The 21,144-nt window shown below is 43.5% G+C and overlaps 1 protein-coding gene across 5 annotated transcripts in view; it reads right to left on the bottom strand.

Annotated features, from left to right (window-relative positions):
- Positions 1-11,420, bottom strand: part of SLC37A1 (solute carrier family 37 member 1) — a 45,891-nt gene extending 34,471 nt beyond the window's left edge. Inside the window, exons 1-7 of one of the 5 annotated variants that reach the window (XR_012589324.1) lie at positions 10,979-11,126; positions 10,226-10,290; positions 6,941-7,222; positions 5,179-5,260; positions 4,216-4,339; positions 2,209-2,287; positions 1,200-1,335 (exon numbers count right to left, since the gene is read on the bottom strand). Coding sequence is in view for 4 of the 5 variants with exons in the window: in XM_074602697.1 (XP_074458798.1) it covers positions 1,200-1,335; positions 2,209-2,287; positions 4,216-4,339; positions 5,179-5,260; positions 6,941-6,996 (477 nt within the window). In the remaining variant the exon portion in view is untranslated. Of the gene's footprint in view, positions 1-1,199; positions 1,336-2,208; positions 2,288-4,215; positions 4,340-5,178; positions 5,261-6,940; positions 7,223-10,225; positions 10,291-10,978; positions 11,137-11,361 lie in introns of those variants that run through there. The other 4 variants (XM_074602697.1, XM_074602690.1, XM_074602681.1 and 1 more) reach the window with 4 other exon arrangements.
- Positions 11,421-21,144: the final 9,724 nt, after the last annotated feature.

Genomic DNA, 21,144 nt, shown 5'->3' with positions numbered 1-21,144 from the left:
AATTGAACATAAAGCAAAGCATGTTTGCAATCAAAGTGGAAAAAAAGAAAATGTTAGGGGAGGCTGCATAACTTTGAATACTAACTTTAAAATGCTTAACAGGCACTTGTAAATAAACTGAGAGGAGAAACTTAACTTACTATACTCAGGCTGAAGTAAGAGCTACTTCAGCCTCCATGTTGCACAGACCATAACCCTAGCTCATCTCACCTCCTAAAAAGCTCCCTATCTAGAACGACACATTAACACAAAGATCAGAACACAATAATTCACACGTACAACCAGCACTTGAACATGCAACGAAACAACCTCACTCTACCTAGCAAAAACCAATTAGGCTGGTGGTGTGAGACCACCCTTGGTATTACAGAACTCAGTGAGCACACCAGGCAGTGCGGCACTGGTACAGACAGTTAGCTTAATCCTAAAGGAGCCAGCTCCTGTCTTGGAAACCACATAAGCCAAGAGGGCTGGGGCAGTGACACGGTTAAACGGATGACTTGGTGAAATGGTTATAAAAGCTTGCAGTACCCAAGTTAGTATCGCTGCATGCTGCGTTGCACAATGCCATGCAGACGTGTCAGCGGTGAAAGTGCTGCTGCAATAACACAAAGGAAGCAGCAGTGCAAGGCGCAGACCTGTCCGAAATGACTCACGAGTGCTAACTATATCCTGGTCCTGAGCTAAATTCCACATCACGTCGATGCTAAATATTCTTGTGACGCCTGATTAGATCTACAAGCGCTCTGAAAAATCCCACACAATGAATCTCGTTACAGAAGCTGCCTGTTCTCAGCCACACCAATGTGGGAGACTGTTCATCATTAGCAGCATAAATGTAATTTTCCTGCAGAGAAAGCCAGGATGCGTCACTCAGGTCTTGGCAGACTGACAAAAGTAAATACATTTGTTTTAAAACTCACCCACATTTAAGCTTGCAAAGATTTGATCACTGATTTGACACAGACTGAAACGTTTTAATTTGTTTTCAAAGATTTCTTCCACAAAAAAAACATTTTTCAAAAATAAAACCTGGGGCTATCCACTCTATCATTTCTGCCTGTCATCAATGACAACGTATGCCAGCATTTACATCCTCCCGTCCAACCACTAATCACTGCTCGCAACTGAAAAAACCCCTAATACAACACTAAACAGCACCATGGAAACTCGGAGTATCTAAATAACATCGTGCCTACCTGGGCCATTATGTAAAACCACAGATTATGTATATTATAGAAATAACCCAATCCAAACATTGCAGTGAAGAATCCACTAGCAAGCATCCCGACTGTCAGATAGTACCGGATAGGCAGCCGTTCTCCTATTATTCCACTGGGAATGTGGAAGGAAATAAAAAGAAAGGTGACAATTAAAAATCAGATCGTACCCCAAGCCTTCACAAATAAAGAATATTTTTGTGTTGTTTAATTCTGGTTGAGGAGAAACTTTACTGGTAACTGCTGTTCATCTGCAGTACGTGAGCAATTTTTAGCACTTGACAGGAAAAAACAACAAACATTTCATGCTCCCTAATTGCTAAGTGCTGACATCCGCACAACCATCTTTTGGGGAGATACTCTCCTGGAGCACGTTGGAAGCTATTTACTTACATCGTCACTTTCCAAATGACCTGTAAGGTGCGACGTGTCTCCAACAATTTAAAGTGAGACTTGTCTCCCTTGCTAATGATTCTAGTTAGGAAGGTTCTGGTTTTAGTCAATAAAAAGATTCATCTCCAAATGGTAGCTAATACTGCACATCTTAAGATGGGTTTGTTATTATTTTTAGGAGGTGTGTGCTTCTGTCCTTTGACTACAGAGAAAGCCAGGACAATCAGCGTAGTCTACATGAGCAAGCTGGAGACTGATAAAGTTTGGCGACATATATTCCAGCATATAGTCCTTCGTATGCAATATGAAGGAACGACAGGCTCAGTTGTCAGTTGTAAAGCATTCCTGCACAAAACAGTCAGGACAGGGGTGGGTAGGGAAGCTTCCTATGAACCAAAAGCTATGATACCACTGGGGACTCAGGATGATGCATTTTCTTCCACAGCAACTAGCACAGAGGTGGGATAATTACATCCAAGTTCTCACTCTCTTCACCAGAAACATTAGAGCAGGAAAGGACAATATCTCAGAAGCGGTACAGCCTCATATACTAACAGTAAGCCATGAAGCAGGTTTCCAAGAGAGTAAGATTTACCTTAAATACATTCCAATTGCATACGCACACAGAAATGAGTAATCCAGCGCTCCCAGTAACTGTTTGTAGTTGTTCTTATCTAAGAATAATTATCAAAACAAACTGTCAGTTTAAATGTACCAGTAACTTCCCAACCATTTTTACATATTACAAGAAAAATGTAAGCGGACATGCACTGACTTTTAATTTTCAAAGGGCACTCTTAGACTTAAGTATCCATTTTGCAAAACACATTTTATTTAACAAAAAACCCAAACCAAAACAAAAAAAAAACCCTAACACCTCTACAACTGATTATTTTGTCTGTAGCACATTAGGAAAATATTGGTAGGCCCATTCTTAATTCCACCTTATTCAAAACAGAATTTTGAAAGAGAAGAAACATCAGTTATTAATGAGGTGCCCCTTTCTTATAAGTCCTTAGACAAAAGAAACCCCAAACTTTTATGGACTTTGTTAAAAGTGGAAAGATGTGTTGCAAACATGTGAGGTCCTAACAGTCAAAATCATCATATAGATCCATCATATAGGTTTTTAAGGAATCAGCTTAATATATATATTTTTTTTTAAATGGTTAAAGCCTTTTGCATTTAATTTTCCAACTACTCCTAAGGCACAGAGATAGAAGTCCTGTTTATAAAAAACCAACCAGGGCTCTGCTCTGTACAGCAAATGACCAGAATGACAACTAAATGGAACTTGTCAGCAGGATGGAGGGAGCAGGAGGGACTCCACCCAGACAGAAACATCAAGTCTAGTCTCAAAGAGACCTGAGCTCATACCAAGAAAGCCAGTTTGTGTATTTGCAAGGCGCCACAATTCCCATTGACTTTGGGAATAAAGTCAGAGTTATTAGAGCATTCGTTCTTTCAGTGTTACTCCCAGCCGGCCAGCTTTCCTGCCTGAAAAAGAGAGCTGAAACAAGAAGTCTGGAGTGTCATCCCAAGGGGGTAGCTTTGCAATAATCTGTGTGTTTATGGAAAAAGGAGGACACTGGAGCTCAGAAGTCTGCATTAGGAAAGCTAACTAGTATTTTTGACGAGCAACCTCAGTCTCCCCTTGTCCAGGGACAAGACCCAACAACTAAGTTTAACTGCGTCCCAATACATTTGGAAACCTGTGGGACTAAGTCATTTCAGTAGACTGATTACCTTACACCAGGCAGTTAATACACAGAATTTTGTCCACATAAAATCCAGAGCTCAGATCTTCAATTATCTTTGAACAGAGTAGGACTTTTTTTTTTTAATTGCTAATTAAAGAATAATTAGAACGGATGGCTAGATAGACTGGAATAGACTGGCACATTGACAGAATGGACTATTCTACTTCACTGATGTTCTTGGTAGTGATAAAAGTGTCAAGGAATGATTCAGAACCTCTATTAAATTCAAATACAATTAAATTCAAGTTTAATTGTAAGTAGGAAAATATTTAAGTGAAAGGCCAGGTTCATAAGCTATTCAGTAAGTTGTCAACTCTATTCTGCAGTAAAGTCTCCCATTTTTCTCCATTAAAATGGGAAGAAAAATATTCTTTCTGGCAGATAAGGACTCTGAAAAATTCCAATTTAGATAAACACCAAGTAATTTCCTTTAAATGATTGTTGGACCTTGCATTAAAACAGCAGAAAATTATAGTGATTTATTTTATTCTTCACCCTTTTTTTCCTTAATAGACAATTTAAAGACAAATCCCATTTTCTGACTGAAAACTGATGTACTGAAACTATCTCAAAGCTATAAACAGGTAAAATAATGTCAGTTGTTTAAGTGATTTAAGTAGGAAAGATACCATAAGGTAAGTTCACAACTTAACTTTTCTTTGGGAAAAAACATCAGTGAGAACATGGAAAACAAAACACCCCTCCCATACACATCTGCTGAATCCCCCCACACATGAAGAAATAGCAAGAGAGGCAACTAACCTAATTATGAATATCAGCTCATTATTACGAAAGGAAAAAAAACCAAAAAAACCCCACAAAACCAAGAAAACAACCCTTACCAAATGGTTCCCAACCGCACTGAGATACATTAGACAGCTTTTTGACAGGCTGAATCCGAGCAGCATATTCTTTGTAGTTGAGTTCAACTTCATGTGGAGCAGCGCAATGCTTATGCAGCTCTCCCTGATACAGAAAGGAAATTTGAAAATGGAAAATACACTTGTGGCTGTTAATCCCCATACAGCAACAAATTTAACAATTCTAGCTCTATATGAACCTGTGTCAAACCCACTGAAATCAGTAAAATTGTTAGCTGTTATTAACGGCTCGGTATTTTGCTGGATGAAGCCACCATCACATGAAAGAGTAATTATGTGGTTAGAAACAACGTGTTACAGTGAGCTGATGTTTCTGATAATGCAGAATTTCAAAATTCTTCACTAACATCAAGCTACTTTGCCCATTGTTACTCATCCATTGTATACAATACAGCCCTGAGGGATTTGATTTGTGTTTGGCAAGTTATACAGGTCAAAGATTATAACCTAACAAATCTAGAATTAGATAATATTTTGCCACCAGCTCCACTGGCAACAGAGTCCCAAGTGTACAGACAACTATGACTATGATGCTCAACAGTACTTTGAACAGCCTTGTACATGCCAATAGAATTTTATCACATTTGTCTCATCAGTTATGAGCAACTTTTCTTAAACATATGAATGCAAACCTCTAAACTCTTAAATATCTATAATTAGATTAATTCACTTGAATTAAGTGTAGGCATAGCTGCTTCAAGTCTTAAGCCCAAAGATCAGATGTATATGCAATATGCTAGGTGTGGTCTCACTGAAGTTTACCAAGTGTCACCGTGTACGAGCTTTATCAGTTTTTCATCTTTTAAACCATTCCAAGTTAAAGTTTAACACTGCCTTTCACAAAAGGAAATACTTAAAGAGACAACTACTTCCGTGTTTGACAGGAGTAGAAGGATGTTTAACCAAGGACGCGACCTTGCTTACCTTAACTATACTAATAGGTTTCCTTGATAAATGGAAGCTGGCATACAACAGGAAAGTGAGAGAGAAAATGAAGGCTCTATACCTACAATATAAAAAAAAAAAAAAAGAGTATTTGAGAATTATTTTTTTCAGATTTACTTTTAGCACTAAGTTACATAAAAACATTACACGTGTCATTGTTAATCTTGGAATAGTGGAAGGGAACTTTTTTCTTGTTCTCCAACAGCCTGAAGAACCACCCTAGCAGTTTTGCTGCTTTACAACATCTGCTCTGATCTGGCTTTGGGAGGGAGCCTGTTGGCACACAGGTACGGGCAGGACCACACAGCAGCGCTCTGGAGTCCACAGAGCTGATCTGCCTTGTTTGCAACCTTCCTTTGTGGACTATTAAAAGGCAGTTCAACATTAAACATACTAATAACCAGATTTCACATTTCACTGTCTCCTCCAGTTTTCTGGCAGGATTTGGGCATAAATGACAGCTCTGTGAATTGTCAGTTTGGCTACTGTGGGTTATTACTTCTTTCTTTCCTTCCTGCTTTTAGGATTTTGCTTTACTTTTGCCTTCCTCTGTAACAGAGGAAATCGGACATTTCTGGAGATGGACTAAGGGACTGACACTGACTGTGTGTACCGTCAGCTGGAGCACATGAACATAATTAACCAGCTTTGGGATTGGGAAGGAATTTTCCTTTGTACCTCATTGGCATACTTGGGTCTTTCTCTGCAGATCATCTGAATTAAGAGGACAACTCAAATTCCCTGTCACTGCAAGGGTTAAACAAAGATAATCTGATCTATTCTATTCTCTACCTGCAGCATATGTTTCAGTTGCTTAAGGAGGAGAGCGTTTTAGGGATCTGTGCTTTTAACGACATACGTACAAAGGTCTGATATCACACAGCCTACTATTGTCCCTAATTTTTAATTAACCTTTCTCAATCATTTTCTGCCTTATAAACTTTTACAGAATCATAGAATCATAGATTATGATCATAGATTCTATGATCATAACAAGGGTCTTGTTTTATAGTTCTGGCATAATCACATTGACATTAAAAAAGAGCAAGTTATACTGCCAGTTGAGTTATTCACCCCGTAATTGAAGGCATCCTCACAAGTGATAAAACTGAAATGACTTTGTTCTTGCTGCTCTACTAGAGAAAGCATGTGATAAAATTGCTCAAATGGGAAGTATTTCATCTTTCATTTGTTATTTTTTTGTTATTCACACACAATTGGCTCAGTATTCTATCTCAGAAAGCACAAGAACTGATGCCATCCAACTTCCAGGACTAGTTTTCCAAAAGGGAAAGGGTTTTGGTTTTGTTTTTTTTAATATTACAGTAGCAAGAACTAAAACTGTAACTCTATAAGTCTATATTACACATCAAATCATGGAGGAGAAAATACACTTCTGGTTAGGATAAGAAAGCTAACCTCGAGCACCCCCTCCCACCAAAGAGTTTGAAAATAAAAATCTGAAGTTTAACCCTTCAAATACATAACTTGCAAAGAAAAGGACAAAAGGCTTTATTCTCTAGAACACTTGACTAATAAGGGTCTGTCTGGGTTCCCCTAACAAAGTATCTCACTTTTTACATGTCAGCAATATTTACTTTTTAGACAACTGACTATATTTTCTTGCTGTATATATTAAGCAATGAAAAAGCAAAAACAGAACAAGGCAACAGCATCATCTTCCCCAGATACAAACTCACATTGTCCAAACCAAAGATCAGCACCATACTTCAAGACTTACCACTGATCTCGTGTAAATGAAGTGATGAAGCGAATCCCAGGAGGAAGCTGAGCCATCTACTCTGCAACTGGTATCGAGTTTTAGGCAACACAATTATGTACTTGTGACAATGTTATCTGTTCTTCAGAATGCGTAACAAAGATCCTCCCAAAGCTGTGCAATGGTAGGCTGCTAACAAACGTGGAAGATATGCTGCTGAGTTGATCACCCTGTAGGTTTTCTTCATGTACCTTCAGTCACGACGTGGCAAATTTCTTTGCTCTGCTTTTGTTAATTGCTGATCTTCAAATAAGAGAAGCTGATAAGTAAATATTCTTATCGAGTTATTATAATATTCTCTAATCATAATATTTGAATCAGCAATTATCTATTTCAGGAACAAGTAACTACCATAACTATCCTTCTAGATATCAAAAATGTAATGGAGAACTTTAAGCCAATGTAAATCGCAGCTTTTCCTGAATTTTATCACGTATAATCTATTTTGAGAAATCAGCATAGTATAAAGCAGTAGGGACAATAGGAAAAGATGCACTTACAACATGATCCAAAACCAGCTGACATCAAAGCACTCTGCTTTTGTTCCAGAAAGACTACAAATAGGCAATTCCCCACTGTACAAAGATCTATTTTAACACATCAGAAACATTAATGAGGTTGAAATTCATTCAAAAACAACTGTAGTGTTTTCAGCCCAGAATAGAGACTTCAGTTTGAGAGTGGGGGCAGCTGAACAATGCTGCCAGCAGGGCTTCACCAGCACTCCCTCTTCCAGCCTGATTTCCCTCTCCTAGTACTAGTGCTGCACAAAGCACCACACCGTCAGATAAATTTGTAAAAGAGAAAAAAAAAAAAGTTTTTTCACCGCTTGAGCTCCCTACACCAGCTCATCCAGCACAAGGGAGAAGGCAGGCTCACGTTGTACGTGACATGCACGGAAGGGTGAGCCTGTCGCAGCATCAGTTCAGTTGGTTTTAAAATGTTGTAGAGTGCATCCTGTTTATTCAAATTTGGGCCAAAGCCCCTCAACAGAAAAAGATGGACAGTACCCTTTATTACAGGGACTAGCATGAGGGACTAGCTGCACTGTTACTTCGCAGCAAGTCTGAGCCAACTGTTGAGTGACACGACAACAGGCACTGTAGGCAAAAGGTGTGACTGCAACTCGTGCGTGCAAGCCAAGCCTCCCTGTGCGCTAACAGTAGAGTCACCGCAGCGGGATGCCAAATAACACACTGGGGTCTGCAACGTAACCCCTACCCTCCTGTTTAGCCCAGCTAGAGGGCTTAACGCCAGCACCAGCCACTGCCATGTGGCTGGATGGGAAGCTGGTAGGATAACAGGACTAGCTCTCCTGGCTAGGCAAACCCCGGCAGGTGAGCCAAAGCAAACTCTCCTGTGAAGAAAACACACTTGCCAAGACGAAGGGCTTGTCTTAGCCTGGGAACTTCAGAGGCTGCCACTGGGCAGGCAGAGGTGTGAACCTCTCTCCTCTCATCTTTATTCCCCCATCTTACTACAGAAAGCAAGCCTACTCCTCCTCAGCCAGCTGAATGACAACATCAAACAGTATCTGCTGTGTCAAAGCTGGCAACTTGAACGCTTCACTATCCGCATAGGCTTTTTTCCCAAGAAAGGAGGAAAACTAGTACCTCCTTATGTAACAGAGTATCCCACCAAAAGATCAAGGATCTGCTCCCTTATGTTAACACATTTTTGTCATACCTTTAATTTTTCCACAGTGGCCTGGTTCAGCTTGACACCTTCCTCCCCTAAAAGTGAATTGACTTGCTAATCTCGTTTGGCATGTTCCACCTCCTCCCCCAGGCCCTGAATCAGGTATCTGGTTGTGCAATTATCAGCAAACACCAAAATCATTCCCACCCAACACGAGCTTCCCGCCCGCTCTGTGAGGCTGCAGAGGTTAGGGAAAGTGCAACCCTATGCTCTCCTGCCCTCTCCCACCCCCAGCTGCAGGTCCCTGCCTCCCTCTGTGTCAGACCTGGTAGTCATACAGCCATGGTTCACGGGTGGCTGATCCATCAGAAAATATGCCCTGAAAAACAGCTTGTCCAACAGAGAATATTAACTCACTCTGTCGCCACCAAACTGCTACATAAGATGAATCCAAAGCAGCAGGGACTAAAGGTGGGACTGCCACTTACAGCCACAGCCAGCTAGTTAGGTCAGCTAACTCTTAATTTCAAACCAACAACTGCCTGTCAGTAATTTTGTGTCAGGTTGAAATGTGCTGTGGATAGCTCCAGTGGGATAAGAAAGGTAGGAAGAAAAAGAGGTGGGCACAAGCAGCCCAGAATAGGGGTGAACTTTTCTTACAGCAGTAACAGATCCGTTTCAGGGTGATCCCAAACCCCATTTCCCCTCTCTCACACTTATCCCAAACACCAAAAGTATTACTTAACTGACCCCACTTTAGGTGAGCAGACAGAAATATCTACTAGGAAAAAAGTGAGAGTCCAGCAAAGAACAAAGATCCGATGTCATAAATCTCTTTAAACAGTTCGCTTAAAATATAATGGGACACGTCAATTGTCATCACAGAAAAGTAATTGTTTAGCAAGTTACTATTTAACAGCTTTAGTGTAAGCAGAAAAAGACTTCACACGTCTTACAAAAAGGTGGTTTCAATGCTAGTGGTCACACAAGGCTGCACATCTGTGCACCTGCTGCACAGACCATACTCACACCAGTTTCCTAACAGCGTATCCTGGCCGTAAATCCCGAGTCACAAGGCCCCAGCAAAGAAGACTGGACTATGAGCAGCATTTAGGGAACTAACGCTATATGACAGGGGCTGATTTCATCTGCTGCAGGCAGAGACCCCCAAGGCCTCATTTACTGATCAGCAGCTTACCTCTGTCACCATATATCCATAAGTTCTTCTAACGTTCACGGGCTTTTAATAAAATAAATAAAACTTCCTCCACAGAAGCAAAGAAACTTGTGGCAATAAGACTTGTGATAACAGGTTATAAAGATCACATCCTGCTGTAGATTAAACCAGGCTTTAAAACCAAACTATTCTTCAGAAATTACATTAACAGGCTACAACGCATAACTGGTAGTATACCAATATATCCTCTATATTTTTGTTCTACTAACGAAGCCCAAGGACAAACTCCAATCACTCAAACCGGTTTCACATTCTTTTCATTTTCAGCAACACCTTTACCTGACAGTGCCAACAAATAACTCTCGCTTCCTCCTTGTTGCCCTGCAACGTGTACAGCAGTATTCCAGTACTTACTTCGAATCCATATTTACCTTCCAAACTTCGCATCGCTTCTTCAGGCTTCCCACTGCGCTAGCCGAAAAACGCAGCTCCCTCCCTGTTTCAGGGAAACAGTCAATTGCCACCGGCTTTTACCACCCCCAGGTACTGCCAACCCTGTCCCCTGCCCCGGGAGGGCTGACGTTAATCCTGCGTACGCAGAGACAGCCCGAGCCCTCACCAGGGTGTCCTCAAGGACTCGGAAGGGCCTTTGGACACAGGCAGATCAAGTGGCAGACTGTGGGTGACACCCGGCAGCGCCGGCACCTGAGCCACGGGCTGTCAAATCCACCGGCCATAGACCTCAAATGGCCGTTATCTCCTTCCATTTCACACACAAAGCACACAATTACTCCCCTCCGCTACCAACGAAACCCAAGGGCGTGCCCCCAAAAACACTCCTCCTCGGGACCGGGGCCTGACCCCGCCGGCCGGGGCGGCGGCAGGGGGTCTCTCGCAGCCTCGGGGAAATAAACGGGGGAAAGCGAGACAAAGGGTGAAGGAAAGAAAGCGGAGAGCCGGGGGCGGCAGCTGGGGAGGCGGACGCCTGAGCCCCGGCAGCCGCCTTCCCGAGAGCCGGGGCCGGCGCCCCCGGGCAGCCCCACGGGGAAAGGGGCCACTGCCGCCACCGCCGCCGCACAAGGCGGGAAGCGGCGTCGCCGCCCCCGCTCCGCCCCCGCCGCCGGCACGGCAGGTGCACGGCCGCCTCCCGCCCGCAGAGCCGAGCCGAGCTGAGCCTACCCTACCCGGGTCCGCCGCTCTTGCCCTCCCCGCCGCCGGTAGCTTCCTGCTTCCTGCCTGGCCTGCGCGGAGCCCGACGGCCGGGCGCGGCTGCGGATCGCCGGCCGGCCGCGGGAGCTGCGCGGCGGGACCGGTCTGCCCGGGCCCCTCCCCGCCGCGCCGCGGAGGAGGAGGAGGAGGAGGAGGAGGGTGAGGGCGCCCCGCGGAGGCTCTGGGCCGCCTCTGTAAGGGCCGCCGAAGCCTGCAAGGGGGAACCGCTGCCCCCGGCCCGGCCTCCCCCGCCGGCCGCGGCTCCCCGGGCCTCGCCGGTGAGGGGGCGGCGGGGCTGTGGAGAGAAGAGCGGAGCCGCTGGTTGAGCCGGCGCTGCCCGTCGTCCCCGCCGACCCACCTGTCACCCCGGCGGCCTCTCCCGCTCCGCAGCGGCGGCCCGGCGCCCTCTGCGTGGCCCGGCATGGCCGGGGCGATCCCCGTCCCCGGTGGGCGTGCGGGGGTGGCTCACAGCGGGCTGCCCGCCCGAAATAGGCAAGGGTATTTCTGGTGCCAAACGGCAAACGTTAAGAAATCACGCAGCAGCTCACCCGAAAACTGAGGAAAAAAAATCAGTGGCGCTTCTTTAAAAATGAAATAATATATTTGTTTTATTTGCCTTCTGGTTTCCTGATCCTGCAGTGCTTTTTAGTTTTTGGCAACCATATATATCTCAAAGCTTAGTTACTTACAGAAACGGGTACTTTCAGCTGCGGGTTTATTTCTTTATCATGACCACCTCACACACGCGCATAACCCTACGCTGTTTATTTCATCCAAAACTGTATAGCTGCTAACATTTACCTGGTGCAGGTTTTAATTTATCTGTATAACCAGTTGTCCCCTGTAGAGTGTCACCTGCCTGGCACAAGCAGCTCACCTAAGGCACTTACTGAAAAGCTCAGTTTTATTTTGTGTCTTGCCCTGCCTGTCCCTGGAGGTATTTAAAGGACGGGTAGACTTGGTGCTGAGGGACATGGTTTAGTGGTAGTTTTGTCAGTATTAGGTCGATGGTTGGACTCGATGATCTTAAAGGTCCCTTCCAACGCAGACGATTCTTTGATTCTATGCTGCTAATACTAATAAAAGAAACTCTTTGGCTCCCAGAATGGTATTACTGAGGCCCCACATTTCAAACACTTGAGACACCTGCTTGGCGTTGCTCCAGGGCCCCGGTGGCATCTTTCCTTCACTTTCTCCCAGTCAACAAACAAGCGCTTCTCCCTTATAAGAACATTTGCAGAACTGGGGCCTGGGAGTTGCACCAGAGCACTGCAGTGCAGTTGGGTGTTGCACAACCTGCTGCTATTAAGCTTCTCACCGGCAGATGATGTCTCCTGCTCAGGCTGACATCCTTCTAGCTGAGGTGAATCAGAGGTTAAACAGTGAATCAGAAGTTAAAAAAGAGTCTTCACTTCATCTCCCCAAATGCTACGAAGTTCCTACTTGAAAAGCTAATGCACTGCTCTTGATTAGTATCAGTCTTATCTAAGGAGATGATTTTGGTTCACAGATAAAAGCAAAAGCCACGACTCGGCATCAAAAGGTCTCACACAGCTGTTACTGAACTGTCCTGCGCAGTATAAGACAAACCACCATTTCGTCCAGTGTCTCAGGAAAGGGACACTGTTGTCAAAAAGCAACTGCGCACAGTCCCATGTCCCTTGTGAATCCAAAGGAAAAATCATCTGCCCCAAACCCTCGCCAGCTCAGCTGAAATGGATGATGTCCTGAGCAGCATGGCTAAGTTTAGTGACTCTCAGCACCTCGAGGTGGAGCATAAACAGAGATGTCCCACAGCCCCTTCAGCTCTCCACATTTACTGTCCCCTCTGTGATGGTACATGAAGCCATCAAGGAAATACTTCAAGCCTCGTTATTCTTCTGAGCACATGTATCATGGAAATGCCATTGTCTTACTGAGAGGGCATTTGCTCCCTGGGGTGGAAAAGCACATGCTTAACATCAGATATAGATGAGGTGGTTACAGCCAGAGCAGAACGTCTATGTATGGTGATGTTTGCCATTTCTGCTGTAGCAACCATTTAGCAGAGACAAAGCTAGACAGGGAATGCTCCTCTAGGAAAAGGGATCTGCATGAATCACGTGGCTGCACTTTTCCACCAGCACGGGAAAGCACCTAGGCACCATTCATTCTGATTGGCGCACACACAGAGATACAAAAATGAAGATTTGTCTCTTTACAGCAGAAAAGGTCAGACCCATCACAGTGCACTTGTGTGTATACATGATTAGCCATCCCAAATTATCACAGCAGCTATCATCATCATGCAGGATCCTCATATTCTTTAAACTGATGTTGGCTTGGCCCTTTTTAAATTCCTTAAAGAATTTATCTTTGCTTGAGTACCTTTCTATCTTCCATTACAAGCAACTTGCAAAAAAGCACAAGCCGAACAGCCACAAAACCCCCTGACATTTTTCCTACTTAAATCAGAAGCTGCGTCTCCCATTAAAATAAAGGTCCCTCCTAATCCCTTCCTCTAAGATCACTGGAACCTGCTGTCTGCCACGCTTGGCACAGCTGCTCTCTCTTCTGTGCCAGGGCTGGTCCCCAGCAGCTGCAGTTGCCAGAAGCCCTCAAATCAGTGAGGACACAGAGGGAAGGAGCAGCACGACCTTGTGCTGCTCGCTGCACAACAGCTCGGTTTCCACAGAGTATCAAAGGAAGGCCAGAGGTCCCTCGGAGATAAAATGGGATCTACAACCAGGAGTAAATGGTTAAAAAACAGAACACAAAAAAATCATTTAATATAACACATGAAAGGATAGTTTGCCAGTTCCTTTCTAGAAGGGAGTACAAATGAAGGATACAGTCCAGTAAATGGTCGTATTGGGTAGCAAGCATGGCAGCAGCTTGGCTTTCTAAGCCTCTGGCAATGTTGATACTAGAGGAAACAGAAAAGGGTGTGTTCTCGTCTGCAAAACCAAACAGAAGTAAAGATGTATGAGTTGACAGATGCTTATGCATGCTTCTGCTGGCCCTTCTCTCAGAAAAGATAATCTCATTTCCCGGCTGACACTTAAATTTTATGTCCAGGGAACAGGAGTGGTGCTCTTAACTCCTCAAGTCCTGACTTAGCAAAACACTTTGCAGTCCGTGGATGTCAGCAGTGTCTTTCCTTTGCTGAAGAGGTGATGCTGGCTGAACAGAGGTCTGAATGCAGACTATTGCGTCCTTGAGCTGATTCATGTGTTTATTTTCTTTCCAGTAAACTGCACAAGTATATTTTATGATCCATAATTGCACAGATGGACGAGGCTAATCTGTTTAGCCACTGAGTGATCTCTTTGTCTTACGGGATCAGAAAAGTTCATAACTTTTTTACATAATAATGGGTTGTTAAATAGTATTTTACTACATAAAAATCGATATTTACTTAGACTTTATTTCACAGAGGTATCAGGATTCTCAGAACTGATATAATCGCAGATTTGAGTTGCATTTATTAGTTTTGCATGCTTTGTTTTCCCAACAGAGCAGCTGGGATATTGTATAAGCAATTCATATCAACACTGGGTGCCATCCAAATATAACCTGCCATCGAGCTTTGGCAGACAAAAAAAAAATAATACCCAAAAGAGCCAAAACAGAAGGAGGCTGCAAAGGCTATGCCTGTATGTGTGGGAAGAGAAGGGTACAGCCCTGCTGTGTCCGTGCTCAGGAAGGGCTGGAGGGCAGCCAGCTGTGGTCTGGGCGCTATCGAGATGAGTTAGCACAGTATGTCCTGCCTGTTGATGAGGAATTTTAGTGCCGGCACGGTGCCACACTAATATGACTACATGGTTTCCAGACTGCTACTTTCATCGCATCTAGCTTGCCAGAAAGCTAGTGAGAATCACCAGTCAGTAGCTTTAGGAAAAGAGACCAGCGGACAAGACCCCTGTGCCAGCAGAGCCTTTTCCCAAGACAGGCCAGGACAGTATCTGAGTAGTAAAGGCTCCTTACGAAGAAAAAACCATATAGAATGTGGAACATGGAGAGGGAGGGGCAGTGAAACTGCCTCCAGGCCTCCTACATAAAAACACATAGGAGACATTTAGGAATAATGGCATTCATTTGAACCCTGTGAGTTGCCTATCGATCTCTGGTTCCATTCAGAAAACAGATCAGTGGTGATGACTGTGCTACTCTGACTCTCCCCAAGGCTTTCCAGAGGGGTGGACAGTGGGGCTGTTAAATCACCTCATGCTGTCTAAGGAAACATCTATAAAAAAAAGTGATTATAGCAATGGTGGCGTCTGTTGGGGTAGGATCTACTGGAGGGAGTCCTGGGCAAAGCTGCTGCGCATGACCTTTTGCTACAGGGATCAGTGGCCCCTGCAGCTAGGATGGAGGTTCCCTGGTGAGAGATCCAGATCAGCTCATACCTTCAGCCGCCTGCTCACAGAAAAATAATGAAGAATGTTCCGAGAATGCAGAATTAAAAAAAAACCAAAACAACCCCAACCAAGCTGTATTATTATAAAAGGAAACTGCAGAACAACATCTAGATCATCTTTCATTACAAAAGAAGAACATTTATTTTGAGGAACTTATCTTGAAAAATTTAATTCTGCTTCCAGGAGGAAATGGAAGAGTTTCTCTTGTTACTTTGGCTGTATTTCTACTCTTCTTAGATTGCCTGCAGAGCTGAGTGGAAGTGCAAGAAATGGCTATGGAAACAATGGCTGAGGAGTGCACAGATCAAAATAGGCAGGTAGACTACTGATAGATTTCATTTCTTCGTGCTTGCAGACTTCATCACTGGAGGTAGTTATATAAGAAGGGAGGACTGAGGTATATTTTAATAGAAATCAAATACCAGAACAGTTACAAATACCACAGTAAAATAGAATGCAGATCAGAACAGAGAGCTTACACTAAAGCAATTGCCTTGCAAGTCATGTATGAGAAGATGAAGCACAAAGGTATTGAAGCTGACAGGAATGAGGAGGCAGCAAATTAGTGCCATCTACCTCAATCGTTTCATTCTTCTCTATTGAATTCATTCTGAGTTACCAGGTTAGGACTTTAGATGGTATGGACAAAAGGATTGGGCTGCTTTCACTTTATGTCATTACAAGATATGCCTAAATAAAGAAGCTTAGGTTTGGGGGTTTATTTAATGAAACAAAACCCACTTTAAGAGATAAGCAGAGAAAAATGTAATATTATCACTGCTTTATTCTTATACTGACCATAAGATTTATCTCATGAATGTCAACTGCTTTCTTGATAGCAGTAGTAGTAATGCTGACTATCATGTAAGTCTTGAGAAAAGACATTAGCAACAATTTCCTAAATGGAATAGAAGTGACCTCTATATATCCCTATTGCACTTTAGTGGAAAAGGGAGACACCATATATAAAAGAAAAACTTGATGATTTTCCCATATGTCTGAAGAATGGAATGCGCTTTGTATTTCAAAATGAGCAGTAAGGTCAGAGAAATGGCAGGCAGGGTATAAACACAGCAGAATGCTTTCCCTTGGATAATTTGCAGGAGGGAACTGAAAGGTTGTGTTTAGCCAAGATGCAAAAAAAGTATTGCTGGTATTTCAAGAATGGCTTTCATACAAACTTTTTTTTCCTAATCATCCCGCCTTTGGGATATCCCAATGTTAATTGTACTTGGAGGAGGCAGCTGTAAACCAAGTGACTAGAAAGGTCATTTACTTGTTTTTCTGACTTGGCTATGAGCACAAAAAGAGGCTATCTTTACTTGGCATGCAAACATACTAAGCAGCTTTCATTTTGCTGTAAAGGGCTTAAAAAGAGTTGTGCGGAGAGAAGTTTCCATTTTGTGAAGGACTTTGACATTTCAGAATCTGGCTTCATTCTGAATTGAACGAAAAAAACCCAATATATTGATGTTAATGACAGTAAATTTCACTTTGCCCACTGTTTGCTCCCATAATCTAAGAAAATATTTTCAATTCCTTAAGTGTGTCTGATAGTATACATTGCAGAATAATAAAAAGACCTGAAATATATATTCCCAAACAAGAACTCCCCGTTAGACCTTATTTTGATTCCCTGATGCAGAATTTTCCTCCAAAAGGCTGATGAAATCAACCTGGTTTATATTAATTTTCAGGAGGAAGAAAGCTGATTCGTTAAGTTTTTTCTGACAATTCCAGTTTACACTTTGCTAGTATCTGGTACTGACCAGTACACTAGACTGTGGTTTTAGCTTTTATATGGAGAAAGATGTAAATGACTATCCTCCAAGAGATAACAAAATATTTCCCAACAGATTTATGTTCTTTAAATTCCTGTCAAAAGACGTAATCTTGCCCAGGTCTTCCCTCCCAAAAGCAATAAACGGTCATTTGCATCTCTGATTTAACCCAGAGCAAAACTCAAACTGACTTGAGTGCCCAAGGACTGGCCCTCACAACGTACCCAGCTCTGTCAGTAACAACTGAAGAGTATGCAAAGTGAGGAAACCAACCTGTGAATCAGGCACATTACCTCCACTCTCCCTATTAATTTTGATGGCAGAATTCAAAAAGGTGGCTCCCTAGAGACACATCGCTGGCTGAGTGGAGAGAAGCTGGTTCACTGAGGCATTGCCCCTGGGAGAAGGATGCATGGCAGGACAGAGCTCCTGGCGGGCAGGAACACCGAAGTGCACCTAGGGTGAATTAAGAAGCGTGCCACCTTTACCACATCAGAGGTAATGTGTGCACTCTGCTGTGTTTTTAGCACCCTTTTGAAGCCAGACACTGATTGCAGCGTAGAGGTGAACAAATAGGTACTGTCATTTCTTATGTTCATTTTGCAATGTGTTTTCAAAGCTCGGTCAGTGCTGGAAAGGAACCCCCGAGGTCAGGCCTGGCACAGCAGCATTTTCCCTGCAATAGCTCTGCCCTGCCAAAAGTGTCCCCCCCGCCCCGCCCCAACATAGGGTAAAGTCCAAAGAGATCCGGGAGCATAGCGGACCCTAAAGAGGCCTTTTGGCCATTCCTCCCTACAGAGGAGCTCTCTGGCTAAATTCAAAATGAGGACCTGCAACGCAGGATAAGAGGACAGCCTCCCGCAGGAGGCACCTGACGGAGTCCCGTGCCTACCAGCCTTTTGCTTTGCTGTGTCACTGTCTTTTCCCATTTGTAAGTACCTCTGGCAGCAACGGCTTCAGATTTCCCTGGAGCTCGTTCTCCATACAGACCTTCTGCTCAAATTGCAAACCAGGAACTTCTCCAGGGCATCTCGCAGCTATGGCAGCTTCTGCCCTCTCCTGCCAGGGCGACCAGCAGTCGGTGCCGGCAGCTGCCAGCTGAGCCAGCAGAAAGAGCAGAAGCAGGTCATCAGCACATCTGCTAACCCTCTCCAGGCTTTTGCCGAATGAAATTTATATACAAGATCAGCAGGACCAGAATATTTATGGTATTATGTTGGCCCTTCGATGGAAAAGGAAAATGAGCAAGAAAATAAGGATGATAGCAGCCCTGCTTTCGATAGTAACGTATGTAAAGCTTAACTTTAATCTGACATTGAAACACACCCAAATGCAACTGGAAACCCAGAAACTACAAAATATATCCTCCTTGTCATTACTTATATGCATCTGTACAAGCTGTAGGTGTCCTCACAAGACACTTTCCAGGTATAGAAAACTTTAAATGATGCCTCCCTCATTTAGGTCAAACTATATGATCCCAACACACAGATGTTTGTGCTGTCTGCCACTTCTAGGTTCAGAGCTGTTTACATTTCATAAATAAATAGTTCCTGGCTGCTTCCCAAGAAAAGTGAACTGTTCCTCCTTCAGACCCTTTCCTCCTTTAGGACTCTGAAACATACGTAGAGCAAGTGCAGTTAGTGATCATTGGGAGCGTATCTGACAGCTTGTCACTGTGTCCTGTTTGTGTCACAGCTGTGACCCTGGGCTACATGAACTTTGAAGCCAGAAGACATATCCAGTTATTTCCGTCATCGAGTTTAACAGGGAGCACCTCTATATGTGTCCCGACTGTATTTTTCCATGCAACTCTCAGCCGCAGTGTCTGCTTAGAATTAATACATCGCTCACAGACTAAGTAACTGGTTTTATAATTAGAAACATTACCTTATTGCAGATAAAAGAATTTAGCCATCCTTAGGTGAAAAAAGAAACTAAGGCATCATCAAGAGTGAGAAAGGAGGAAATGAGCAGATTATGCTTCAGATAACATGCACTCATATCCAGTTCTGCAGGAGGTAAGCAATCAGAGCAGTAGTTTGCACACTCTGCAGTTATTACTAAAAGTACAGCCATTATGCAAATTAGGCTTCCCTAGTTAAACGCTGGGCATGTCCAGGAAAGAGAAATAACCATACAATTTTGAGTTAATAAATGTATAACTTCTTAAAACTCTGCCAGCTAACAAAATTTAATTTCAATGTTCTTAAATGTTTTAAACAGAAAGCACTCTCAAATTAGTAACTGTGTGTTAATGTGGAAGCCCAAATGCTTCCTGTGAGCTAAGAACACTATGGTATTGAGCAATAGTTCTCTTTCATTTTCACCTTTGCCCAACTGAAAACAAAAAGACACATATGCCACATAAGTGACAATCATAATAAATAAACACTATTTATTTATTATCTAAATACTGGCTATTTAGGTTCCTACCTGTGAAAACTAAGAAAATTACCTGAATATATGGTATATCTTTGTGGAGACGTGACCCTGTTTTTCTTCTGGTTTGGGTGGTGAAGCTTTGACCTAGGGTATAAGGTGACCTCCACCACGTCTTCCAACCAGTTACCACTCCTTTTGCTGCCTACTTCAGAAGCGTCACCTCCTCTGCCCAGTGCTTAGTTAGCTAATGGCTTTTCACCACGCATATTCACGCATGGCTCCTCTCTTGAAATCTTGGCCATTAAATTCCCATGCAAAGTGACAGTGAGGTGATTTGCCTGACTCCTGTGTCACTGGCAGGCCCCGAGTCCTGCCAAGCTCCTGCAAGCACTGTGATGATGATGCTTTGCAGAGAAGCGAAGTGCCACTTGCATTCAGCAAGACAACTCGCCTTCAACATCTGCAGGAGGGAGGCACGAGCCGTATTGCAGTCACCATCATCTCCCTTAGCCAAGGTAGATTTTTAGGACATTTTCCTGTGTAAAGAAAACACTACTTTCCATTGAGGCACATAAGATCTTTTAAAAGAGTGATTGTTTTTGAATACTGCAGCTCACATATGAAACATAAAAAACTGTGACATAAAATATGAAGCAGGTCTTTTCCGGTTGGGGTATTATTACTGATTAATATAGTGGCTATGATGTACTGTTGTCTCTCCTTTTCCTTGTGAGTTACTCCCACTCTTCTTGGCCTTTTGAGAAAGGAGAGCCCTTCTCTTGCCTCCTTGCATTGACTTAGCTGTAATCATATTAGTATGGGAGGCTCTTGACTGGCTGAGGGGGCTGAACTTGTCACCAGAGTTATGTAGATAACTGTTGAAGTTGACTGAGCAGAGGGGTTTGGAGAAAAGTCAGAATACAGAGCATTTCCTACACATTAAGATCATTGAGAATTATAGTTATTAAAAGGAGAAGAAAAAAATTTTAGTGTAAGTAAAAGTCATTGTATGTGTGAAAGCAGAAGACATTTAAGTTATGTAAAAACCTGAGTGACTCATCGTTCTGCTGTCTCACTAGTAACTCTGTTAGAACTGCACAGTGCCCCTGTCACCACAGCAGTTCACTGCAATCTAGAAAAAATAACGGGAGAGGTCACTTGCACTCTCCCTTCATCCATTTATGCAGAAACACAGGATATTCCAGGCCATATCACACGGTGGTTCGATCACTTCCAGTGCCTAAGCTCCAGAAGTGATTAGTGCCAGAGCATTTCCCCATCTCTGTCCTGACCCCCCAAATTAGCCAGACAGACCGTTCCGCTGCGCTTTGCATAGAAAAGAGAGGAATCTCTTCAGAGCGCCCCGAAATGCAGAGCCCGATGGCTAACAGTAGGGCAGTGCTCCAGGCGTGCTGGTGACAGCTGAAGCACGTTTCTCTTGAGGATACATGTGGTTCCTCTGTCTCCCACTGCACCATCGGAGGAAAATGGCGGGGAAAGCCAGCTGTGAGGATCCTGTGGGATTTCAGAGACTGGAGCTGAATGCTGTTGGCCTTCTGGCTCCAGTTCAAGGAG

The sequence above is a fragment of the Larus michahellis genome, chromosome 1 (genome assembly GCF_964199755.1).
Source record: "Larus michahellis chromosome 1, bLarMic1.1, whole genome shotgun sequence".
Classification (NCBI taxonomy): domain Eukaryota; kingdom Metazoa; phylum Chordata; class Aves; order Charadriiformes; family Laridae; genus Larus; species Larus michahellis.
This window is presented reverse-complemented; position numbering and strand designations above follow the sequence as displayed.